Source organism: Solea solea, chromosome 21, assembly GCF_958295425.1.
Source record: "Solea solea chromosome 21, fSolSol10.1, whole genome shotgun sequence".
Classification (NCBI taxonomy): Eukaryota; Metazoa; Chordata; class Actinopteri; order Pleuronectiformes; family Soleidae; genus Solea; species Solea solea.
In genome coordinates, this window is record NC_081154.1 from 598,202 (window position 1) to 625,863 (window position 27,662).

At 40.4% G+C, this 27,662-nt stretch overlaps 1 protein-coding gene across 1 annotated transcript in view; it reads right to left on the reverse strand.

Annotated features, from left to right (window-relative positions):
• dnah9 (dynein, axonemal, heavy chain 9) overlaps positions 1 to 27,662 on the reverse strand; it is a 134,494-nt gene that overhangs the window by 59,848 nt on the left and 46,984 nt on the right. Inside the window, exons 39-54 of the mRNA XM_058621034.1 lie at positions 25,463 to 25,750; positions 22,992 to 23,202; positions 22,789 to 22,916; positions 21,521 to 21,629; positions 19,358 to 19,505; positions 17,928 to 18,102; positions 16,923 to 17,096; positions 15,910 to 16,117; positions 15,631 to 15,796; positions 14,399 to 14,501; positions 13,333 to 13,572; positions 6,959 to 7,120; positions 4,490 to 4,686; positions 3,467 to 3,629; positions 2,496 to 2,619; positions 146 to 288 (exon numbers count right to left, since the gene is read on the reverse strand). Coding sequence (XP_058477017.1) covers positions 146 to 288; positions 2,496 to 2,619; positions 3,467 to 3,629; positions 4,490 to 4,686; positions 6,959 to 7,120; positions 13,333 to 13,572; positions 14,399 to 14,501; positions 15,631 to 15,796; positions 15,910 to 16,117; positions 16,923 to 17,096; positions 17,928 to 18,102; positions 19,358 to 19,505; positions 21,521 to 21,629; positions 22,789 to 22,916; positions 22,992 to 23,202; positions 25,463 to 25,750 — 2,739 coding nt within the window. The remainder of the gene's footprint in view (positions 1 to 145; positions 289 to 2,495; positions 2,620 to 3,466; positions 3,630 to 4,489; positions 4,687 to 6,958; positions 7,121 to 13,332; positions 13,573 to 14,398; positions 14,502 to 15,630; positions 15,797 to 15,909; positions 16,118 to 16,922; positions 17,097 to 17,927; positions 18,103 to 19,357; positions 19,506 to 21,520; positions 21,630 to 22,788; positions 22,917 to 22,991; positions 23,203 to 25,462; positions 25,751 to 27,662) is intronic.

A 27,662-nucleotide genomic window follows, 5' to 3' on the forward strand; every position in this document is an offset into this window, starting at 1 on the left:
AGACGGTGTGAAGTAGCATGTTATTGTTTTATTAAGAAAGAGGATGGAGATCAAACACAAGAGGAAGATTAATGACAAAAAAAACAAGTTTTGCTGGATGATTAGTCGGGAACTTCACACACACACACACGTCCGAGTGGTTCACCTTGAGTTGCCGGCGAACACGGTCAATGAAGAACTTCCAGCAGTTCTCCCTGGTGTCCATCATTCCCGAGGCGCGGACCTCTGGCCTCACGCCGCCGATGATGCTCTCCACCTCGTCGTCTGGGAACAGGTCGGGAATCTCGCCTGGAATTAATGAACACCACAATCCGCATGAGGGGCATTCAGCCTTCTTTTTTTCCTGAACTTGTGCTTGTGCTGTGTGAGAGACTTGGAAACTTTCTTATTGTCTTCTTCTTCTCAGAGTGTGGTATCAGTGTTGGGCGCAGGCTAACGGGTTCACACAGAGGATTTATGCAAATATTATGAGGACACAGCCTCGCAGGAGCAAAGATGAGTGTCAAGCATATACACATATGGCTGTAGTCTGAATTTTTGGAGACATTACTGCACTTCAGTGTAGTATAATACAGCCATGGTTCCCAACCTAGGGTCCAAGACCTCCCTGAGGGGGCACCAGGATGTTTCCACTGAGATTTTGAGGTTATTAAAACAATATTTGTGCATATTTAACTGTAAGTTAACCTCTAAACCACATTTTTTTCCAGGTATAAACCAGTGTTTATTTGCAGCTACTTAATGTTATTTGTTGTGATAAAAAAAAATGCTGTATTTACTGCCCTCTCTGGTCAAACACCAGCTGTTCAAGACTCCTCCCCCTTTCACTGTATCGCAGGAAGTGTGACAGATTTTATGCTACGTTTTTGTTCTGTTTTTGTCATTATTCTTCAGGATCAATTGCGGTTTATTTTTTTGCAAATAAAAGTTTGTAATTAATGACTTTTGAGTGGGAGATTAGAAGGAAAAAAGGCTGGAAACCACGGTAAAACACGATTTTTCCAGGTGCTTTGTTGCTAAACATTGGCCTAAAAAAAAGGTACCAGTGAGGCAGTCATAACATGGTAATAACATGGTGATAAATGGACAAAATATGGTTATATATTAAGATAATTGCTTAGTAATAACAATGAGTAGAGTTAGAACTTTACCAGGGTCTTTGAATGCATCTTGTTAGTACATATAAATGTGTTAAAACAGGTTTGAACATTTTTCAACCCTTAGCCTCGGTTATTAGACAAAAACTAGCACAATGCAAACAGTTTTATGTTGAACCTAAAGGTTTTTATGTCAATGTAATAACATCATTATTCATTTTAAACCTCCCTATTACCCTGTTATTACTAAACTGTGATGTAATGTGTTTTCAAGGCAGTCAGTGGTAGATTAGGCCAGAAAATAAACTCCAAATCTAAGAGAAAATCAGCTTTGTGTTCACACCAAGTGTGTAAGTGTAAGTTTGTTTGTACACAGAAAATGTCTTCTCGTCATTAAGCGACGTGTTTGCCTGATTTATACTCCGTCCTATGACACTTTTAAAACACGTTAGGCATAAAAACGGTTGTGTTTCTGCCTGATGAATATGTCGACACTCAACACTCTCCTCTCGTGTCTCACAGACGCGGTCGTATTTTGTCTCGCAGTGCGAGTGGCAGTCGTCGTCGCCGCTGCTGTGTAGACGTTTCATCCCTCAGCTGTCGGACGAGTGTCCACCCCCTGTTGCTCTCTTGATCGTGTCATTGACATGACACACTGACCACAGACTGGTTGCTAAGGAGACGACCGAATGTGCAAACCTTTAAAAAGCACCTCGGGGGGAAAAGGACAGGTCAGCCAGGACATTACATAAACAAAAAGGATTAAAACAGATGTCAAGGTCTTGCTTTTGTTTTACTTTTTTTGATGATGAAAGTGGATTTTGATTTTAAAGACTGCCCCCTGCTGGATTTGATTGGCTCCGTGGACCAAATGGAGTTTGGTGCAGTAGATTAAGTGGTTGAAGCAGCACAACCAAGGTTTTTTACCAAGTAATGAAAATATCATGGGGTCAATTTGTTAAAAAATGAATCCCATATAACTACGGCACCTCGTCCTTTACTGGAAAAGTGAATATTTTAATTTAACACTGTTTGTATTTCTTTTTTTGTGACTGTCAGACTCTGTCTCTGTAGTTCTTTGGGATGCACATGAATAACAGGCTGTTACACGGGAGGAGGATGTTTTTGTGGTGACACATCTGTGTGTGATCGCCGCCTCCTTCTCAACTCAATCCGGGAATTAAAGCTGCCGTCATATTTCAGCTGTGCCCATTAAACGTGTCGTAGAAGTCGACAAATGAATCGCGGCCCTGCTTTGTAATCCTTCACCGCTAATGTGTCGGATGGAGTTGATGTTGATGAGTGATTTGTCGCGGCCTGACCGGGCCGTTGCCGGTGCAAGCGTTTTTCCATGTTGCACAAACACGACACGCTGTAATTAGCGGGGCCGGCTGTTACCCGACGCCAGCAGATCGTTGACCAGAACGAGGAACTTCTCGTCTGCCACTTGGCCATCAGTCATCAGGAACACAGTGCCAATATTCTTCACGCCAGCTTTGATGTAGAGCGATGCCAGGTCAGTCTGAGAGAGAGAGAGAGAGAGCAACACACATTAATGAGATCAGGCGGCAAGAAGATTTGTTATTTTTTGCAGTGATTCATGTCTCATATACTTGAATCACTGAGGATTTCCCCACTACTGTGTTTACAACCATGTTTACGTTTAAACCTCAGTGGACAGAAGTGTGTGTGACACTTTCTTAGACTTCAAGTGACAAAGTCCAGAGAGAAAATCAGCGGTATAAGCTCACAGGGACACAGCAGCTGCCTCGTTTTGTAAGTTTGTGTCACTGAGGTAAATATAAGTGAACATTTCACAAGCCGAAGTCACAAAACAACACATCTGAACTCACCTATGGAGGCAGCAGTGGATTATTAAACTCCTGTGTGATGCGATGTTAAATCTGGGATTTTCTCTATGGAGTTTGGTGCACGGAAACCCAAAACTACTTTGATTCAAATTTGACTAAATAATGAAAATAACATGGGGTCAATTTGTTAAAACGAATCCCATGTAACTATGGCACCTTCCTTAAACATGTGAATATTATAATCTGACACTGTTTGTTTTAGCCAAAAACACTGAGAAAAAAAACAGGTTTTGCTGGATGATTATTCGGGAACTTCTCTCTCTCTCGCACACTCGCACACACACACACACACACGCACGTCCAAGTGGTTCACCTTGACTGTCTGTCTCTATTTAAGTGGTCCCCATTTTAGCAGTTAAATCAACTAAAAATAATGTGTAAACAATGTAAAAATGGTAATTTAATAGTGAGGTAATTCTTGTACTGTGAGTTAATGAGACTGGTGGTTGTTTTTGGTGCAGAGTGAGGTGCGGCTGCTGCTGTGATTCCTCCTCAAACCTTCAGGTCAGCGATGCTGTAACCTTTCCTCAAGGTGATCTGGAAAACCTCCAGGTTGGCGATGAAGGCAGCCAGACGGGTCAGACTCTGCTTGCCGCTGCCGCCCACTCCCACCAGCAGCGCGTTCCCCCGCGGGGACTCCAGGATCCGGTTTATACGGCAGCTACGTGGTTAGAGGTGCAGACAGACAGTCGAGAGGGAGGCAGATGAAGATAAATCTGAGTCATAATCCAAATAGCTGAAGACAAACAGACACAGGTAGTTTCTGCCTCTCACTCTCTCACAGTGAACTCATCGCTGAGTTTCAGAACACCGGGCATTTTTACAATCTGCTCACAAACATGATGCATATTTAATTTTCAATCATTTTGTGAAATAGCTCGACTATAGTGCACACGTAACTTCTCATTACCATAAATCCTATAGACCGTTAATGTGATATCTAGAAAATTTAAAAAACTATGGACTTAGCTACCGAGCAACGGAGCAGCACCTGGATGTTGTAAATTCAGGATTTTGTAATCACTAAAGCACGAATAAAGCCGGAGGAATGACCAGCGAGTTTGCAGCTGGTAGTTTGCAGCTGGCTTCATTGTAATTGGACGGGCAAAGAGGCAACATTTGAAATGTCATGACTCCGTTTACATGAATGAAAACTAGTGTGAACACTTACTTTCAGTGTCACTTTCAACCCCGTCCTCAGACTCGTGAGAGAAAACCTTACTTTTCGTTATTGTTGTTTCTCATTAATTGTACTTTTCTAAAACTGAGTAAACGACTGCAGAGAGGGAGAGAATCTACGTCATATAACGTATGTTTTCAGTCAAATAAAGTGTGGATTCACGACATTGAAAAACTGAAATTAAAATGTGAGGACACATGAAGCAGCGCCGGCCGGCCAGTGAACCTGGCAGAGACTGTTTACTTTATTTGATATTTGCCGTGGCGTATCATCGATTATCGTATTGCTACGAGGAAGGACGACGACATATCACCAAAATCGTTCTTTTTGGAGCCACTCACATGTGGGCCATGGCGTCCTCAAACAGCACCAGGCTGAGCGTGGCGTTGACCTCGTTGTAGCCGTCCAGCGCCTCCAGCAGGGTTGAGTTCAGGCTGCTCCAGGACTCTGCCGACATGTACCTGGACTCCCCGATGCCACGGGCGAAGTGGCAGTACACGTTCATGTCCCTGGTCTGCTCCAGAGTCTCGTCCACGTCCTCAGGCACGGACACACACACAAACAACATTAGCATTAAGCTTAAGGAGTGTGGACAGGCACACAGCTGAACATCACAGCTGCACAGCACTGACCTGCTTCATTTTTCCAGCCCGGCACAACTGTTGGACTCTGTATAGATGTTTTTTATTTGTGAGTCTCTTAAGATTCCTGCTGTAAACCTCCACCGGTGTAAAGGTGCAGTGTGTGTGGCGATAAATAAGGAATGTTTCTGCACATCATTTCACATGCAAGTGCGTGTTCCACTGCGGTCTATGCCTTCACTGTAACCCACGAGTGATTTCTCTTTTTATCACAAACTCACAATTAGAAAACATTGCTGCTCTGTGGCACATGGGAACGTTTTCTTTTTTTTTATTACTGCACCTTCTGTGAATCCCAGTATTATACTGAAGAGATAAAGGAGCCATTTCTGTGAGAGATACATGTTTTAAATATGAATCAAAAACTTTGTTTTACACATAAAAACTTTGAAAACACTTAGAAATGAGACCTAACTTATGGCGCGCTTCCCTTTTACAGTTCGAGCACGACTCGCCTCAGCTCTACTCGTTTTTTTGTGCTTTTCCATCAGTGATAGTTCCTGCTCTGTCGAGGTTCCAAGCGAGCTGAGCCGATACTAAAATGTGCCGGCCACTGATTGGTCAGAGAGTGTCGTCACTGAAGAGTCACGAGGGACGTCTGACACAAAGCCAACAATGTCCAACTGTAGATCAGTTACAAAGACTTAAGAATCCTTGAAAAGGTGCGTTAACCCTACTGTGACCATCCTGCCGTATATATATATATATATAGAAAATTCAAAAACTATGGACCGGGCGATCTGTCCAGGGTGTCAATGTCAGCTGACATTGGCACAGCAGATAAAGTGGTAGAAGACGGATGGATTTACAAACACTTGTCATTATTGTAGAACCTCAGGACTTCAATCACAGACCAGATTCACCGGGGCATCACGCGTTTGTGACGTCAGCTTCTGAGAATCATAATTCCTAAACAGTTGAATTACTGCCAGATACAGAAAAAGTGAAAGTTATCTTGGAAAAAAAGGGCAGAAGAATGCACTCATTGACAATTCTACAGCCATAAAATCAAAATGAATCCAGGGTTAAAAAGATTTGTTCACAGAATGGTTCAGTACTCCCTGCATGACCGGAGCACAGACTCCGTCTGACACAGTCACTGAACTGAAATACCACTGAACGTGGTCATGATTCAGGCTCACGATCGAGCGCCGGCTTTCAGCTGTGCTGTCTCTAAACACACCAGACATTTGCTTTGCTCAATGTTAGAGATTAACAAATCTTTTTACAGGGATTTTTAAGTCTTTTTAACTTTGATCTAAAGTTGGACATTGTTCAATTAGACGTCGTGCTCATGACTCTTCCAGTGACAACACTTTCTGACCAATCAGTGACCGGCAGTCTGTGTACGTCACATTTTAGTAACATCACGTCGTTTTCCATTACTTTATAGAGGGTTGAACTCTCCTGCACTTTAAATGTCATGCAAACATTAAACCGTGTTATATGGCAAAGTGTCTATATATACATATATATATATATACATGTATGTACAGTACATATTTATAATGACGTGTGCTGCTGACCTCTTGGCCGAGTCACCCTTGGAAAAAGAAAATGTTTTTCCTCAATGTTTTAGTTGTTTTTTGAAAAAAAAGGTTAAATAAAAACAGACACAGACTGTCTGATTTTCTTTTGCAGGACATCGTTCCTAAATCATGGATTATTATTATGACAGAAATGAGGTTGCCAACCTGGGGAATGACTGTTGTAGAGCAGTGGGGGTGTATTCTCTCTCTCCTTCTCATTCTTTTCCCCTCTGTGTGTGTGTGTGTGTGTGTGTGTGTACATACGCGTGTCAGCTTCTTCATTGTGGCATGACTAGTGTCGGGGTAGTGAGGGGAGCAGTGAACAGAAAAACCATTAAAATGTTTTCCAATTTGCTGGGCTGACAGCGCAGACCCTGACAGCCAGACCCCAACACCACACTGATTAATATTCTCTCTAACCCTCCACTGGCCCTCCATCCCATCTCACACACACACACCCACCCAAAAACACTCCGTTCTCGCCTCTTCTCTCCTCACTGTGTTGACCACTGATGTCCAGGTCCAGACACAGAGCAGCCAGCCTAATGATTTCCTCCGCCTCCTCTTCTCTTCCCTTTCCTTTCCTTTCCTTCCTTCCTTCCCTCCCTCCCTCCCTTGTCTTCCCTCTAAAAACTCTCACCTCGTAGAACTTTTTCACCGTGTCTGCCTGCAGCTTATCAAAGACCTGGAAGTCCTGCTCCTCCACCAGCTTGTCTCTGTAGACGCGGTTGCACTCGTGCAGGTAGATTTTCAGCAGGTCCGTGGGGGCTTCCAGACACTCGCTGGTACAGAAGAGGATGCCCTGAGTAGAGGTAGAGAGAGAGAGAGACAGAGAGAGAGAAAGTTTCATTCCAGACACTGATTTAGGCCATTTTCACTACAGCGAGGATGTGGAAAATACAGCACAGTCACTTGGTGTAAATCAATGGATATTGAGTGGGCAAGCTGTTAGTAGGTGTGTCGGAGGAGCTGGGGACAGAAACGGCAGAGCTTTTCTTTTCATCTCGCACTCTCAGAAGTGTTGCTGCATGTGGCGATAAGTTCTGTGAGGCTGGTTTTGGACGGAAGGAAATTAATTACAGAGAAATCCAAGGTTCTGTCTGACATATCTGTTTTTATTGCTGCATCATTTCTGACTTTATTTCAGTGGCCAAATAGAGCAGAGCAGAGAAGAGCACTTCCCATTCCTATAATATATTGGTTTCTGAGAGTAAATTTCCCCTAATTCATGTTCTCTGCTAACAGTTTAGGTAATCCTCCAAAACTAAGACCAGCTACCACATGGATTGTGAGCTTGAGTTTGAGTCAAAGCAAAAGAAAAATATCTATATCTAGAAATGTAAAAAAAAAAGGCAAATAGGTACAAGATCCATTATTTTTTACTGCCTGGTAACTTCTGAAAATATGTGTGTTTCACTTGATTCCAACTGTGAGTTACACTGCTAAGCTAAGCTAAGCTAAGATAGCCTTTATTGTCATTGTACAAAAACCCATACAACAAAATGAGCGGTTGCTACAACTTAGGGTGCATTTTAATAAAAACTAACAGACAATAAAAACAAGAATACGTAAATGAATGGGTTGCTGGCTGTTGGTTAGCACTAGCATTAGCCTCATGCTAGCAGTCACCACTTAATATTCACTCGCGGCAGCACTTGCGCAAGTAAACACAAACGCTCAGATGACCATGCAAATAACCCGATTAAAAAATAAAATATCACTCTGCGTCCCGTGTGAATGCACTGTTTTTGATTGATTAAAACATTTGACTGAACTTAAACTACTTAAAACTCATTATCATGCTAGCTTACCTTGCGAGCAGTAGTTTGACTAACGTCTTATTTTAACTTTTGTGTTTCATTAACAAAGCAAGGGTTTAGTTTACATCCATTTTTTTTTATAGTTTGGCTAACCTAACTAGCTAACTTTAGTATGTTCGTTAACTTGTTTTCATCAAAAAAGAATGGTTCCTTTCATTTACCATTATGTGTTATATTAATTACAAGTGCCTCAGTTAATTGTCTCAGTTAATTAATCACTGTTGGGGTTCACATTTATCTTCATGCTAGCTTAGCTCACAGGTGCTATCTGGGCCTTTTGCATCAAATTCAAATTATTGTGGCTGTTTACTAAATCATGGATTATTATGGGCAGAAGAGACCGACTGAAGATTAACGTGTCTCCAGAGGACGTTTGCCTAACATGTCGGCTTTACCACGTCGCCTTTTCATGCCAACAAATGAGAACAGAGCAGCACGCAGAACAAAACAGGCCCCGTATAGGATGAGGCGGAGGACGGACAGGCGCCCTGGAACTGTTTGTTCCCCTCTACGCTCCATCACACAGGAGGCTGAGGCAGGCAGATGTTGAGCGTTCCCAGCCCCCAGAACATATTCTAATCAACAGAAACATCTCCGGGGGGTAAAGCCAGCTAAATCTGATATGCCTTCATATCTGAGCCCACTGAATGTGACAATTGGCTGCTAAATCCACTGTGTAATGGTGCCGATGGAGTGTGTGCTGTGTGTGTGTCGAAAGATTCAGACTGAGCCTGAGAATTATCGCCGCTCCTAGACGTCAACTAAAGTCAAGATGTCTTCCACGAGTATGCGCACGTGAACAAACCAATTCTCTGACTTGTAGTAGATCTCTTTTTCTGCTCCGTTTCATCATTTAATGGTGTCAATCACGACAACGTTCTTTTATTCTTTTTTGTCAAAAAAAAGCTGCTTGAGGAAAACAAAACACCATATGGCAACTCTACACAAGAGTCACACTCTGCCATTCGTCATATCAATCAAGCAAACACTGGAAAAGCCACTCTTGTGTAAAGGTACAAGTAAAAAGATTGACATTTAAATACAAGTTATTGTGAGTTTGTAGAGTAAAAACTGAAATGAGTTGAGGTGATGATAAATGAGCAGAAACATGATTTATGTGCAACACCTTGTGACGTGTTTGGTTCAGAGAGTGTTGGAATAGAAATAGAAAGAAAAACACTTGTGTTTTCTGTTGATTCTGGGCTTTCAAACGATGAGCATCTTCTTTTGTTAGCGTGAAGATAAAGAAAATTAGTACATTATTTTGGTTGTGTCCTCAGAGATCAAGAAAATGTTGAATCTAAGTACTGGCTTCACTGATAATATTAGAAATGTTCATTTTCAGCCCATGTTTTTAGTTTAGTGTTTTGGTCTGTTGCTCCACCTAATGCCACACACAGTTACTCAAATACGACAGGTCAGAAATTCCAACTTTACCTGAACTCAAACAGTCTGAGTACCCATTTCAAAAATGTCTAGTCCAGAGAAGAAACATGTGGATCTAGGGCATTTAAAGACAGTTTAGGCTGTTTATAATCTTCTCCTGAAAAGTTATGGTGGCCACCAAAAAGCAGCTGTCCTTTGATTTGGATTTTGCTTCCATTATAAGCGACTTGCTCCACTAAGCGTTTGAAGCCATTACTAGATAGCCATCACTCCTAGAAGTGGGAGGTGCTGTGGGAGCACTGGGCGCAAGTCGCCGTATTTTGAACAGAAGGGCATTTCTTTTCACCATCAACCAAAGCATTGGTGCACTCTCTGTCGTGGAACTGTCTGCAGAGAAGGTGAAACTCGTATGAGGCTACAGATGGTGTTGTCAAACCATACAAGACGGTGGTTTCTCAAGAGATAGAGTACAACTGATGTCATAGTGCTAGCACCCATTGCATCTCAAATGAGATTAAGATCCGTTCTGGCGTTGGCTCGCCTAGAAGATCTGAAATCAACAACAAAGCACTAAGAAACTAAGAGGAGAGAACTTTGCCGACTTCAGCTCCGCCCCTGATCTTTCGCTGCTTTGTTCCGCTCAGGTGAAAAGGATTAAAGAGCTGTGTGTCGGCATGTATCTGTCCGTCTGTCCGCCTGTCAGACCGCCTTGTAGTGGAAGAAGCTCTCCTGTGTAGCTTGACATCTGCTGTGACTCCCAGACAAAATCCACCCACCACCACCCGCTCCAACTACCCAGCTGACTATTATTGTACGGACATATTGTTCAGTCAGTGCAGCTCATTTTCAGAGGCCTCATCTCTGCCCTTCTCTTTCACTCCGTCCTGTTTTCTCCTCCCGTCCACTCAACCTCAAGGAGCTCATTTAGGCTGACGTGGGAAAGACAGGCCCACACATTCACCCACTGGTCATGGCAGCGAGCAAGCGCCGGCAAACAGTGCTCTTTGACAACCCTCTTATATGAGACTGTTTGTTTAACCCCAATAGTAAAATCTGGCTGCTGTACTTGTGTACACATACATACATATACATATACACAGTATATGTATATGTGTATATATATATATATATATATATATATATATATATATATATATATATATATATATATATATATATACATACACACTGTATATACATATATATGGAGAGAGAGTATGTCTAATTTAACGCCCACAGGACGTCGCGTCTTGACGCTTGGAGACTGAGTATGAAGCAGAAAGACTGTAAGAAAGTGAAAGATAAGACACAGTGGAAAAGTTTAGAGAGAGTTAGCTGTAAATCTCACTTAGTATTCAACCAAAATAACCCTTAACCTGAGCATTTTGTCAGCAAATAGCATAAATAACCTCATAAAGATGCAACCTTGAGCGTCGCCCGGACCACTTTATCTTGTCAGGTCTTTTTAAAAACACAGCTCTCTGCGCTCGTCATTCTGCCTCATTAGGAGATGATCATAACAAGACCTTTGGCTGCGTCTCCCGAAACCCAAACGTGGATCAAAAAAAGTCCCCTCAATTATTTTCGGCTGAGGCGAAACATCTGAGACGTCACAAGCCACAAAAGCACTGAGCGACTGACTATTTAGGCCCCGCACTCCAAAATTACAGGGAGTGTTTTGTACCTTCTTATACTTTATACTTTGTTTTTTTGACTCATGAAGGTACAAAAGCTCAGAGACAAAGCTGTGGAGCTGCGAGGTGTTGGGAGTTAGGAACTTCAAACGGGCTCCAGACGTCCCCATTTTGTCTTTCTTCACAATCTCTCCAGAGGAAACGCAGCGAAAGCTGTCACCGCATTTCCTCTCTGTAGTTACTGGACGTCCAGTTGTGCCACGCTGGCCCTTTTTTAAAAAAAATAAGACAAAGACTTTTGATGGTGCGGCTGCTTGAAGGCAGCGTTACTGTATGTGCGATCAAAGTTCTGAAAGGTAAGTCTCAGGGTCATGCAGGGCTCTGTGCTTTGGGATGCTAATTATGCTTAATCTAAAAGTGCAGGAGGCTTAAACCTGGTGCCGAGCAGCTCATTATAACGGCTGAAATCCACAAGTCAGAGGAATTTATTCAGTTAAGACAAAGTGGAAACTGTTGGGAAAACACCATTATAATCACCAGCACACAACACAGTGATGAGTTAATATTCACACAGCTTTTCCAATGCGTTTGTGAGCGAATGATTGAGTGCAACTTTACGGAAGACGTCAAAACCACGAACGTCAATGTCATTTGTTTTTATCAAATCTTCCTTAAGAGGCATGATAACAAAAATAAGTATGTCAGTTCATATGAACTGAATGGGTCATAAATGCACCTCCCGTGGTCTCTTCTAATTAGATTCTTCTTCTCCGTTCAAAAAACACAAACGTCATTTATGTTCGCAAATGGCAAACGTCCGACTATGATGAGAAATCATGAGGCACAAAGGAAAATACAGTGAAAAGTATAGAGAAAGACAAGGAAAGACACAGAGAAACTGAGACAGTCACAAAGACACAAAAAAGACACAAAGAAGAACATGGAGAAAGACAGTGAAAGACACACAAAAGACAGCAAAAGACATAGAGAAAGACAGGAGAGATGCAGAGAAAGAGACAAAAAAAACAGAAAGACAGTATTAGCTGACAGGACAAATTTCCTGGTGAACAGCAGGTTATGTTACCATTGTTAAGGTAAAAACATAGTTTTGCAAAATCCTCAAGATGTTCACCACATTATTATCAACATTGTGTTTTTAGGTATTTCATTAAATTGCCACAAAATGGCAGTTCAATACAAAATGGCCACCTTCCTGTTGGTTTTGGGTCATGTGGGTCATGGGCTCCATGGACCTTTTTGTTTGTCTTGACATGATTTGCATGTGTACCAATTTTAGTTCACGTACATGAAGTACACGACCGTTAAAAGTTGTTTAAATTGGGTGGAGCAAATATTTAGCTTTATCAATTCACCAATTTTTACTTGTGTTCAGGCCCTAAAATGTGCTATCTCTTTGACGCAATAATAATAATAATAATAGTAACTCCTTCAGTTACAATAAATCCGATCATGAAAAACTCAAAATAAAGTGTTCAAAAAGGCAACAGTTCAAGTCAGTAGTACAAGTCAGTTCCAAGGCGTAAAAAAAAAAAAATGGCAGAATCAGCTGACCTCAGACACTTTAACAGTCATTAAGACGCAAAAATATTGACTCGTGCAGCTTTTTAAACAAGTGCATTGGAAACAATATTTCATCACATGTGCAGCAGCAGACAGTTTTTTAACCAGAGCTGAGGAATTATGAAAAATGAAGTTCCTGTAGCCGAGTGGCTTAAAGCATTAATTATTACAGTGGAGTGTGTTAAATGAGAGCGTCTGCCCTCCGTGAAACCGTGGAGGATCCTGACAGAAATATTGCCCCAGAAGCGTCTCCCCCTGACAGCCTCCTTGCTCCGACATTATATTCATTTAAATACATTAAATCACCGCTAACACCCGTGGAAAGTGCAAATCCATTCTATTTTCTCTCACACTTATCTCAGACTTATTTTCAGCTTTCAGACTCGGCTTTTAAATCAATAATCATTTAGATGAGAAATTAGTGACAGAAGCCTGGCTCTTTCCACACGGGAGGTAGAGCCGCAGAAATGAGGAGAGAACCCGAGGGGTGGGGGCAAAAAAAAGAAAAGAAATCTTGTTTGAGATGGGAAAAAGTATAGAAGCAGAACTTTTGAGAAGGTTGACGTTAAGTTTTTTGAATGTGTGTGAATCACCTGGAAGATGTTGGAGAGGTCTCGCAGGTTGAAGATGTAGTGGAACTTGACGGCTGTGGGGAGGAATGTGGAGGAGATGCGTTGGTGCAGCGCCAGCGCAAGCTGCACCACGGTGGGGCAGCTCTTCTGCAGTGCGCCGGCGAAGCCCTCGCCTTTGAGGTGCTGCAACAGGATGGAGGTGTAGATGGTGGTGAGGGCGTCGGCTCCGGGAAACGACAGTGCGAAGACCGAGAAGTGGCGCTGTGGACGCGGAAAGAGCAGCAACACAGTCACATAAGTGGGTACATACCAAGTTTATGACATCTTCAGAATATGTTCATCGCTTCCTTTCACTGTTAAACAACATTTTCTGACTGGAAACTCTGCCACGCCAAATACCATTCTGAAAAGTCTCAAGCTTTTATTGCAATATCTGCTGACTTGTCTTGGTTTATGCCAAGACGCCAGAAATTTGCCACACATTTGTCGCCCCCCCCTAGCGTCTACACCGTGTGACACTGAGGAACACGTTTGACAACTTTTGACTGTTATCTTGTCCAGATTTGAAGTTGATTGCAGAAAAGCTGTAGGAGGAGTTTGTTGAACTACTACATGTGAAATTGCCAAATTCGCCTACCTGTTGGTTTTGGGTCATGGGTGCAATGGACTTTTTGGTTTGTCTTGACATGACACACATGTGTACCAATTTTAGTTCACGTATGTGAAACCTGCAGCTGAGTCGACTGTTTAAATTTTTCCTACGACTGACGTAAATTTAAAAACAGTGTTCAAATGCAATTGTGATGAATTTAATTGCATTTAACTACTTTTTTTTAATGAAAATGACCAATGTCTTCACCATTTCATGCATTTTTAAGTGATTATATAGGAATATTTGCCCATTTGCAGTGGGTATACTACACTACTTCTCTGTATCTCATACAAGCTACCCCTTTAAAAGTGGGAGGAAAATGTATAGATGTTGTACAGGATGTACAAAAAGGGGGAGTTAGTCCTCATCTTACCTCTGCAGCGTGTTGCATTACAAGAGGAACATGGTGTACTGTGTGTGTGTGTGTGTGTGTACCTGCAGTCGTGGATTGATGGTGAAGCTTCCAGCTGTGGGGTTCATGCAGGACACGTACTGAACGTTGTGTATCTCCTTCAAAAGCAGTTTATTGCGGTCGTACCTGAGAGTTCACACACACACACACGTGAAAAATGAAGAAAGGGAAGAAAAAAAAATCATTATTTAACAGCTTCACACACACACACACACACACACACACGCGCCTCAGCTCCTACTTAAGCTGGCGTGGCTCAGTAACAACCTCCTTCCTGTCAATTTCATACCTGAAATCCTCCCCATGTATCAGGAACGGGCCGAGCGTGTCTAAGCCACTCGGCCTGTGTCTGACGCTCAGAGGAACCCATGTTCACAATGACCTCACTGTGGGTCACACAGCCGAGCAGTTCAATCTTTTAAAATGGGGAACTGTTGAAACATCCACACCTATGTTTCACTTTTGACTCTCGTTAAATATTTGCAACGTACTGATAATAACATATGGAGAAATTGTCTGAAACTGTCCATCGTGTCCTCATAAATGTACAGTACATTATGTACAGATTGTTGAAGTCTTTGATGTGGGTTTATATCAGGTACTGGTACAGAAGCCATTTTAAGACAAAGACTGAAAACATGTCTGCCAAGAAAGAAAAACAGGAGAGAAAAACTGATTTTAACCAATTAACAAAAGGATCACTTGATGAAATCTATACCTCCTTAACTCTGTGATATCTTAGGAAAATGTTTTCCAGTTCTTTTTAACACAATAGAGCATTTTTTAACTGGAAACTGAAGTTTGAAAACCAATTACTCTACTGCACCAAATCGCACCAAACCCCATAGAAAAAAATCAGCGATTTTATCTCATGGGGACACAGGAGCTGCTGATCTCCTGCTGCCTTGTTTTGGAAAGTTTGTATCATTTTGTTAAATCAAAAACAAAGCAACAAAGCTTCTCATACACCAAACTCACAAAATTAAATATCATGAGCATACTTAAGGAACGTAGCAGTGGATCAACAGCTCCTGTGTGCGGTGACGCAAAATCGCTCATTTTCTCTTTGGTTGCGGGAGAGTGAGCGGTTTTAGAAAGTGACACAAACTTCCGTTTCCTGTAATAAAAAGTGTGTCTAACAGCAAATATCTCTTTTAATGTGTCGTCGACATGAGCGAGTGTGGATTTTATTGTGGTTTATTGTATAACTGTTACTTTTATCCATGTTTTTATGTCTTTTCATGTAACATCTTACCAGTGGTTGTAGTCCATGTGTTGGCGTATGAGCGTGTGAGGCTGCACGGTGCCGTACGCGTCCACCTCGGGCATGTTCATGTCGTCGATGAAGTAGACGAGCCGTCTGCTGCCCGGAGGTCCGTAGTTACGCCCCGCCTTCTTCTCCAGAGGCTTCTCAAGTATGGCTTCATCAGAAATACAAAAAATAAAAGTGTCATTCACGATATTCACCTGTGATGCTTAATATTTCCTGCAGCAGTCGTGTAAAAGCTACAGTGCGACATGCAAAAAACGTCACCTTGGAGCATGGCAGACGTGGTGTAGTAGTTGAAAGGCACGTTTTTAATCATGTACTTCTCGGCGTCCAGCGATCCCAGTTTGTCCCCGACCAGGACGGACTTCCCCGTCCCGGCGTTCCCGACCAACATGACTGGCCGGCAGTTTTCCAGGAGGCGGTCCATGAAGTAACGCACTCTGATGGTCTCTGTGGTGTGAACCAAACAAGCCTGCGCACACAAGAGAAAGACATGCAAATAATTTACTTTTTGGTATCTAGTATAATAAGGTAAATAATGAATATTTTCATTAGAAGACGCAACTATTTATCAATCACTAGGTTAATAACCAACTGTTTAAAAAAAATAACAGAGTTTAAACTGAAAAGAAGTGGATTTTTTGCCTCTTAAATGTGAATATTTTCTTTTTTATTTAAAAATATGCATATTTTCTTTTTTATTTAAAAATATGAATATTTTCTTTATTTAAAAATTTGAATATTTTCTTTTTTATTTAAAAATGTGAATATTTTCTTTTTCTAATTTAGAAATGTAAAATGTTTCATTTTCTTATTTAAAAATGTGATTTTTTTTTTAAATTTGTTTTTTTTTTTAATTTAAAAAATGTGAATTTTTCTTTTTTTTAATTTAAACTTTTCAGGAGGTTTCGGGGAAAATCACAATGTAGCGCTACTCAATTAGCTGAGAGAATAATTGACACATTAGTTAATAACTGAAAAAAGAAATTAGCTACAGCCCTGATTTTAATCATTAATCACTCAACAAGTCTGGCAGACGACACATAACGAAAATCAATTGATATTGACGCGATAAAGAATTGAAAAAGTATGAAAGTTTTAGCTCAACAAGTGAGATTTTTAAATGAATAAATAAAGTTTAAATACCACAATTAACTGGTTTCTTTCACCAGGTAAACCTGGAAATATGTTTAGGAATAGTGTTTTCGTGTTTTGTGATAATGGTTTTCCACTTCCAGGCCAGCTTAGTGCCACATAATGAGCACTGAGGGTCGTACCTGCAGCGGCGCGTCCGCGTCCATCTCAAACTTGGGCACCATCTTGGACCAGGGTTCAAACTTCTTGCTCTCGGGGTCGATGTAGTAATCGAAGACGGTTCCCTGCGCGGGGAACTTGACACTTTTGAACTCGGCCACCCACCACTTGCTGAACTCCACTCTGTAGTCCACCAGCTGCTCACACACACGGAGAGGGAGAGAGAGAGAAAGAGAGAAAGAGAGGGAGAGAGGGTCAATAATCTAAAATGACTTCCTCTCCTGCGTACAGTAGCTATAGATCCGTGCGTTTGATTTACACCGGCGTGGACACAAACCACAGGGATGGATAAACTGCAGCTGAAGGATAGAAAATGAGAGATGGCAGCTATATCTACGCTGAAGTAGCCTCATCACCTACAGACTGGCAGCTCCTCTCCTTCCTCCTCCTCCTCCGCCTCCTCTTCATACCTGTCTCTTCCCCCCCCCCACACTACCAACTCTCCAGTCAATAAAACCACTTAGTATTTAAATGCATTTGTGATGGGAAAATAAAGTGGAGTACATTTGTACCAAAGGGAGAGCAGTGTTCATCCCATAACTTAGACGAAACACACTTACTCCAAGGCGCTAACTGGATTGCTTAGCAACTGCTCGGCTCTCATTTAAATTCAGCGTGTGTGTGTGTGTGTGTGTGTGTGTGTGTGTGTGTGTGTGTGTGTGGATGAGCGGGAATTCATTTTTTTTTTGACGGAGAGAAATAACCCTCACATTTTTCCTTCTGCCTGGGAATAATTTCCATAAACAGAGGCACGAAAAGAAAGTTGCATAAGAGTCGGCGAGGCTTAAATAACACCAAGAAAATACCCTGTAATGTAAGTGCAAAAGACTCGCTGTCAGGACGGAGTTATGAGGAGGGATAGAAACCGAGAGAGAGAGAGAGAGTGTGACCACTTAGTAAGCGCCTCACATGGCCACACACACACACACACACACACACACACACACACACACACACACACAGAGTACCTGGTCCTGGAACAAGGCTCCCCCAAAGGCCCAGACCGCAGCAAAGACGAAATAGAGCTCATAAAGTTCCTTGGCACAGTCGGGCGGCGTGCTCTCCGGAGTCAGGAGACACTCGAGCAGGTAGCACAGCGTCTGCACCAGACTCTGCTCGGGGATGGGGATGATTTTTTTGAACCTGACGAGAGAAGAAGAAGAAGAACATCGCGACACCTGTTACAGCTGAGGCTGTGGCTCAGGACTCACACAGAAACTTCATTTTTAATAGATTAAATAAATCTGTTTGAAGGTTTTCAAGAGTTTTTGCCTCTTAAATGTGAACATTTTCTATTTTAAGGATGAAAAATTACTTTTGAGAACGTTTTCTTGACATTTTATGCAGCGCTACTCATTTAGCTGAGAAAATAATTGACATTAGTTGTAATACTGGAAAAAAATGATTTTAATGATTAATCGCATAAACAAGTCTGGCAGGTGACACTCGATACAAATCAATTGACGTCAACGGGATAATGAATTGTTAAGACACAAGTTTTACGTGTGAAATTGAATGCGTTAGCTCAAATGTGTGAAATATCAAATGAATAAATACATTTCTTACCTGGAAATAATTAAACACTGAGGAATTTTGCAAGCGTTTGTGAGAAAAACAGCAAAAATAAGACATGATTTATGTCCATCGCTGTCTGAAGTGGACATTGATAAGAAAATGAACACAGTTGAACTCTTAAATATTATAAATATATTTGCCACTTAATCTCATCATTATACAGTCTTCTCTGAGTGGAAACTTTTAGTCCAGAACCTCATAACCACAACCAGATTTAAATCAACTCAAACTGTACCTTTATCTTTATATTGTGTGGCCAGGTTAATCAAGGTTAATAAATGTTGAATAGGCTTATAGATGCCAGTAAAAAAGGCAATAATGCATCATTCACTCTGATAAAACACCATAAAAGAATAAGAAATAGAAAAAAATAGAAAAAAACGTGGATGACCATAATTTGTCAGCTAAATTTCATTCTGGTGACAATTTAGCTAAGTCCGAACGAGAGCTTCTGTGCTGAACCAGTTAAATGATGCTTTTCACAGATGTTTCACAGTAATAAAATAATAATACAGCAACTGTGTTTACTTTTGAGACAGAGTGTTAGAAATGCGGTGGATTTCTCAGATTTGTCACAGGACAAAAAGCGTCCTCCTCTTACTTCCTGTTTCTATTTAGTTATTTTCTGCTCCAACAGCAGTGGTGACAGAGGTGTTGGAGGAGGCGGCTGAATCAATGCAGGAGAGCGTCCAGATCCTCTGAGTCACACCCTGTTTTTATTCAATGCAAAAACAGTACACCCACCACTGCTTATATGTACGTCACACTAGAATGACATATGTCGACATCCTGGACTCGACTGTGAGCGTTTTTTAATTCTCACCTGGACCTGGCGACGTCCAAACACGGGGGGAGATACTTGTCAAACAGCAGCGTCAGGTTGGTCTTCTCTGACTGGACGTCCCTCTTGTCGATCCAGCTGAACACTGGTGGACTCCAGCCGAGGTCTGCGGGGTTAATGTACAGGATTCCTGGAGAAAACACACGCATTTAGATTGGAAAATATTTAAAAAAAATAACTTCTTACAACTACACAAACAAATAAATCAATACAGAAAATACATTTTCTGTGCTTCACCTTATTTCTTTGTTTGTTTTTTGATGTTTCTCTTTCCTTTGTGATGTCCTCTCATGCCCGTCATCTTCAAATAACGGACTAGTTTGCAAATGAGTTAATTTGCTACCTAGTTAGCCTGCTACGTAATTAGTTCATTAACAAAGTGAGAAAGTTAGCAAGTCGTGTTAAGTGGCAGATTAGCATCCACAGTGTTGGATAATTCCTTGGATAATAAGTTAGTTATTAAGTTAATTAGTTAGCTAAATATTACAGCATTTACTTACTTTATGAATTAGGTTGCTGGCTATTTATGTAGTTAGCCATCTTGTTAGCTAGTTTTTTGTTTTTACAAGATAATCAGCTTGTTTGCTTATTAGAGCACTAGCTAATTTGTTTGCTAGTTAGTCTGCTACATAATTAGTTCACTAGCTAATTAGTAACTAAAAAGTTAGTTAGTTAGCAGGTTGTGTTTAGTTGTAGATGGCATCCATAATGTTGCACTATTTCTTGTTCTCATTCTTTCCTCCTCAATAATTAGTTTTGAAATGAATTAGTTCATTTCATTAGTTCAGCAAATCATTACAGTAGTTACTTAGCCTATAAACTAGGTCTCTAGGTAGTTAGTCATATAGCCAATATGTCAACTAGTTTGTTTCTTTGCAAGATAATTAGCTTGCTTGTTGGAGTACTAGCTAATTTGTTTGCTAGTTAGTTGTTGTATTCAGTGGCAGATAGCATCCATAAAATTGCAGTTCTGCCTTCTTGTTGTCATTCTTCCCTCCAGGATAATTAGTTAGTTATTAAGTATTTGTTTGCTAAACATTACAGTATACACTTAGTTTATGAAGTAGGCCACTAGCTAATTGGGTAGTTAGCAAATGTGTTAGTTTGTTGCTAGTTTGTTTGGCAGTTGTCATCTATAATGATGAAGTGCTGCCTTTTTGTTCTCTTCTCATTTTTCCTCCTTGGATAGCTATTTCATTAGTTAGTTATTTAGTTAGCTAATTATTGCAGTAGCTACTTTATTTATGAATTAGCTCAGTAGCTTATTAGTTAGTTTGCCAATTTATTAGCGAGTTTGTTTGTTTGCAAGCTAATTAGTTTGCTAGTTAGTTATAGAGTTATATATGGAGTGAGTGTCTGGACTTGGAATAATTTGATACATTTTTGACTTATGTATTAGTTATTTATTCAGTGATTATTAATAGCAGCCTTCCTCATGTTAATTTATTCATCCGTTATTTTGTCAACTATCTTTGCAAATATCTTAATTTCCGTTCAAAATCTAAATGTATAAAAGGAGAAATGTAGGACACCTCATCACTGTTGTCTGTGTTATTTGATTTTAATGTCTTATACTTAGATATTTACCACACAGCATAAAATCCATAAAAACAAAAGCTAAACAAACAGTCAGGTGTGCTGCATTTTACTTTTCATTCCGTTTGTTTTTACTGTATTCTTTTTCTTTATTCTTCTCACTCGCTTTCACTTGAGTGGAGGTGAGACCTTGACTTCATCTGCTGCTGTGCACTTTTTGTACTCTCACATATTTGAGTTTCTATTTTTTTTGCCTTTTGTGTTTCTTTCCTACTTATTACTATGTTTCATGTATATATGTATATGTATATATATATATATACACACACACATATACATGTATATACTGTATATACATACACACATATATACAAATATGTGTATACTGTATACTGTATATATATACATACATACACATATACATATATACACATATACACACACACACACACATATACATATATATATACATACATACATATATATATATTTTTAAATATTATTTCATATTGTATTTGAAGCTGATTAGGATCGAGTGTGTATATATAACCAAAAATAAGACTTTAAGTGACATTATGGAACAGGTAAGGCAAGGAAATGAGGAACTACCAGCTCTGGATACTGTAGCAGGGGTCGCGGTGCGGAGGTGACTGATCTCAAACACCAGCCTCATGGTCAGGTTCAGGGGGATTCGCTCGTTACTGGCCAGAGTCAGCACCTTTAAAAACACACGGCCGTGTAAATATCATCATAATCTGTGTGTCGTGATCTCATCAGCTCTCTTCACTGTCATTACATCTCACACACACACACCCATTTATTTTCAGTTCAACAGCGAGTGGTATTGATTTAATTTTCTCACAGCGATGAGTCAACCACCATTTTCCTCTTCATATTCACATCTGATCGCTCATTCAGTCAACAAACACACACGGTGAAGGTGTCATTTTGATCCTGAAAAAAAGACTAACGGTGTGTTCACATCGCAAACATTCCATGTAATGAGATTCAAACAAAGCAATTCAGCCATTTTGTACCAATCGTGCAAAGACAACAAATTTGTTTTGTTTGTTTCAGCCATTTGAATTGAAACAACTTGATTAAAGCCGTTTGTCTTACTATTGGTGGCTAATTGTTGGCTAATATAGTATTAGAAAGAAGGCTCAATCGAAACTGAGTGGAATAGATTTACGACCTCGTAACGTCCGAAAATACCAATTAACATGATTCTATGAACTTTGGTGGTGGTGGGGAAATCGTAGAGTGTAATATCACAATATTTTAATTAATCTCTTTAACTGATGTTACACATGAACATTAAACTGTGGATTAGCATAAAAAAAATCCATTGGTGTTTCAGACCACTAGATGGCGCCAAGAGCTCACTCTCACTAGAGCTGTTGTGTGAGTATATCACCATATGTGATTTCGCAAATACTTTCAATATCGCAATATCGTATTGTGACTTAAATACATGATAATATCGTAATTAGCTCTAGCATTAGCACCAGGTGAGCTGTCATTGGTAGTTTACTTATGGCAAAACCACATTTGCAGAAGAAATTTGCGAAAAAAAAACCCCTTAAAGACCTCTCCAGATTTACCCGCATCCCATGTTTGCAGAGAATTGCTCAAGCATTCTGTATATTCTGCACATCTCTTCACAATTAAATAACGTATGAGTATTGTTTTGGCATTCCCCGCATGTGTACCTGATCAAATATTCCCAAAACATCCCACATTTTCGAGCTGCACGCTGATGACAGCACGGGTTCTACAGAACTGTCCCCTAACATGGGTGGATGTGACATTCACGTCACACGGGTGCACATGAATCAGCCTTTCATTAACACACCCACACAGCCGCTCGCTCACACCTTGTTGTCATCCATGACTGTGTTGAGTGACTCAATCCACATTGGGTCAATGTCCCCATCCAGGACGATCCACTTGGGCCCGCTGTGAGTGACATTGGCTAGTTCACGCATGATGTGGGAGAAAAGGCCTACAGGAACAGAGAGAGAGGGTCATCGTGGGTCAGGTGGTCAATTATGCTAAAACTCCAGGACTCATTAGTCACCGTCTTTCCACTCTCGGGTCGCCGGGTTGATGATGCCGAAGAGCTCATCGTTGGTCACCGCCTTCGGATTGAGGTCGGCCCACACCGGCTTGCGCTTCATGTTCTGGTAGGTCCGCTGCAGCGACCTCATCACCTGACTCTTCCCGGTGCCAGCGTTCCCGATCACGAACACAGAGTGACGCACAGCCAGCAGCTCCTCCAGCTGCACCACCTGTGGAAGCATCATGGTTTGGGGGGTGGGGGGGGGGGCTTTGTTTACAACGAGGGGGCAGACAGAATATAAAAGCAGCTGCTTTCGCTGTGGGACTTCGGTCCAGCGACTCCCATCCTCACTGTTGTGCTTCATAGTGAATATAATGTGATGCAGAATGACTGTGCTGTGCTGCACTGCGGTGCAGCAGTTCAGTTTAGTACGCTGTTCACAGACAGACTGTGGGAAGACAGATACCTGCATAGCTTGAGGGGCATTCCACCTTTTTTTTTTTACCCAGAAAGTTAAGATTCCGTTGTACGACAAATATTCTGTATATGCAGATGACATCGACACTTACACTACACACTTGTTGTTTGAGACATCGAGGCTCACTTGCTAAAAACAGCAGTGAGGCAAGGAAAAACGGATTTTAGCGACTTAATAAAAAGCTCATTGTACTAAAGCCACGCCTGCTTTAGTCTAAGATATCTTGAAATTAAGCACATTTCTTGTTTTTAACCATAGAACAGCCTGTGTGTGACAGTAAGTCTTTTAGAAATGTCAGTTTTCAGTCAAAATCAGGCTGTTTTACCGAGAAAAACGTTTTGTATATGCAGATGACATCGACACTTTGCGCTCACATTTAAAACACAAAGGCTCACTCACTAAAACAGTAATAACATGAGGAAAAACTGATTTTAGCGACTTAACAAAAGGCTAACCTTATTGAACCATAAAGACTGTTTTTGAATGGAAACTGACATTTCTAAACATCTCACTCTCACACCAAAGTCCATAGAGAAAACCAGCGATTTTAGCTTACAGGGACACCGGTAGCTGCTGGTCTATTTTATCAATGGCCTTTGGTGTGGGGGAGTGAGTGGTTTATAAAATGGCACAAACTTTGTATATATATATATATATATATATATATATATACACACACACACATATATATACACATATACATATATATGTGTATACACATATATACATATATGTATGTATATATATATATATACACACATATATACATATATGCACACACATATATATATATATATACAGTATATATACATATATTTGGTTTTATTACAGTGAGAGCTGTTTGTGCTGACTCTGTACAACCACACGTGGAATACATATTTCTGATTTTTAAACATTTCACACATTTAGTTTTACTTGTCAAGCAGTTTGAGCAGTTTGGCTTCATCCAGGTGTGCGGTGCATGAGTAACAGAGAGTGACAGCAGGGAAGAAGTGAGTCAGACAGAGAGAGAAACAGAAAGAGAGATTTCCTCCCCACTTCCACTCAAACACACAGATGTCAGAGCTCAATCAATGCCATCGAGTGGACTCCTCGTGGCTCCCACTCCCCCGTCCATTCAGCTGCAGCACAGGCGGCTTTTGCCCTGGCTGATTACTGATTTGATGTGGAATGGACTAATGCTAGTAGTCCAGGATAAGACATAAAGTATGTGGCTACTTTCACCTCACTCTCCCCTCCCTCACCCCTCTCTTTCGTTGTGTGGAATCAAAAAGGTTAGCTCTACAAACAAAGACAGTAAAAGTTCAGTCTCAGGAGGTGGAAGCTTGTTATTGACCATTAAGCCGCTCTCTCTGTCTGTGTGTATGTGTGTGTGTGTGTCTCCCCCCTCTTTGTTTATTTCTGTGGCTGTCTCTCAGAATGTCAGGGTTAAGTGGCGCGGTGCCTCCATTGATGGACTGTTATTATGTGGTTCTCGTGTCTATTTGACCTGAGGCAGATTGCACTTATTTCCCCCTGGCCCTGCCTTCATGTGACTCTGACATACACTCTGCGTGTGTGTGTGTGTGTGTGGGAGGCTAAGAGGACGCATTTTGACTCAAACCTGTCTTTGTAAGAACATTTTAGATGGTTCTCAAAACTTCAAACGGGCTCTTTGAGGGTTAAGACAGACTTGGTTTTAGTGTTGGGGGATAGAGTCAGGCTTAGATTAAGGTTAGGTTAAAGGATTTTACTATTTTTTAAGTGTGGTGAGGAACATATGAGCAGCTGGTCTACTGCTGCATTGTGTGGTCAGTTTGTGTCACTGAAGTAAATCTGAACATAGGATTTGAAACACAAAAGTGACAAAATAAGACATTTGCTGTGGTGTAAAATCATTGATTTTCTCTATGGACTTTGGTGTGGGAGAGGGATCAGTTTACAAATATTCAGTTTCCAGTCAGAAAATGTTGTTAAACAATGGAATAAAGTAATAAAGATCTTCCGATAACGTGAATCCCGCAGACTATACCTTCAGTATGAAGTTGTCCTCGGCCTGTAACTTCAGGTCCAGAACAGACTGCTTGACGTGCTTCTCAAAGTCCATGTCCCTCTTCCTGGGGACGTCCAGGGCAGGGAACAGGTCCCCGATAAGGCCCATGAAGACGGGCATGTCGTCTGTCACGATCTTGGGGATGTTGAAGTCCCGCAGTGCCCGCATCAGCACCTGGTCCTCCGCTCGCTCGGGGTCCCCTCTCTTCAGAGAGCCGGCCACCACCAGGACGGACTTGATAGCCCTGAGGCCCCAGTCGTAGTGGTCCTTCAGAGGAGACGAGAAGTCAACGAGAGCGAGGAGAGGAAAACACAAACACACTCTTATTCACCTCAGATAACTTTATATCAGTCAGTATGTTCTAATATTATTTTATTTTTGTATTTACACCTCTTAACTGTATGCATGTAAAGTTGTATTTATACTTTATAAATGTACACATACACAATACACAACTTTATGACTAAATGTATGTACTATAAATACAATAAACAAATAAAACTCACAAATACCATTATACAACTGAACGTGTATATATAGAAATTGTAAGCCGTATACAATATTCATACAACATAAATTTACACATGTACAAAAAAATACTACCTAAATATACATTACATTACATATACAAGTTATATAATGGTATTTAAAAAGCTTAAATTGACGAATTTGTATGAAATTGTATTTATACTACATATATTTACTCATAGGAAGTTGTATTGTTGCATTTATACTTAAATCAACAAACGACATAAATATACACACGTTAAGTTGTATATTTTATTTATAAAGCATGTGTGAATTTCAGGTTGTTTATTGTTTTTATATATACACATCTAAACACACACACACTTCTATAAACGCTTGTATAGTTTTATGTTATACTACATATATTTACAAATTTTAAGTCAAATATCGTATTCATACTACATTAATGTACACATATCCAGTGCGATATTGTATTTTTACTGCACTATTTTACACAGTATTACAGTGTTAGGTCGATCAGTGTATTTTATTTACTACTTCAAAAAAACTTATACTACAAACATTTACTCATAATCAGACATAATTATTGTATTTTGACTTGATATATCAACACGTTTGCAGTTCTGTATTGTTGTATTTATTCTCTTCTTGTGGTTAAATGTGCACATACATAACTATTTCACGGATTTGTAAAGTGAAACGAAGTAAACACAAACCCTTCAGCAGTTTCTTTCAATTCTAAAGTTGTTGCTTCAGATTTCATTAAACATTCAGTGTGTGTGTGAGTGACTGCAGGACATTTGCATTCAGACTCGTCTCCGTCTCTTCTGTCCATCTGTGCATTATTTCCACAAACATATGTAGCAGTTGTCAGGACGACATTTTTTTAATCTCCTCTCTCCTCAAACACACATTCGGTTAAAGTGATCACACAAACTCTCTGACTCCGTGTGTCGAGCCTCTCTTCTGCTCTGACCGTCTGCTCTGGTTTTTATCCAGATGTTTCTCAGCCGACGTTAACTTCTGTGATGAGTTCACAGTCTGACGGCTGCTCACTGGAAACATCCACTAAATCCTCCTTCATGCAGCTTTTTTTGACGTTCAGATCTCTTTGATTTCCCTTTAATGTTCACACTGCATGCATGAGATGTACCTGAGATGTGTGTTTATTTTCTAGTTTGATATTAAGGATGATTGTAGGCTACTTTAAAAAAAAAAACTTCCTAACTGTTCCTAGCGACAGAAAATGCCACCTTCCCAAAAACTGCTGTCGAAATATTATATATTAATATTTCTTTCCACTTTAAAGGAGTCAATCTTTTTAAACTACTTCGGCCTGAAATAAATATATTAAATATTAAGAATATGTTGGAGATTTTAACCTTTTAAATACCAGTATGTTTACACAACTTCACTGTTATTCAATCAACACCTCCAAAAAACAATTTTCATAAAGTACATTTCAAAGAGAATTTGATTACTATTATTTGGCCCTGGGATGGGTCAGAAACATTTATTTTGATGCATTGTTTTTTTTTTTGTAGTGTCAGATTTTTTTAACAAAACTGACACATTTGTTCCTAGCGACAGAAAATGTCACCTTCCCAAAAACTTCTGTAGAAATATTATATATTAATATTTTTTTCCACTTTCAATGAGTCAGTCTTATAAAACTACTTCAGACTGATAT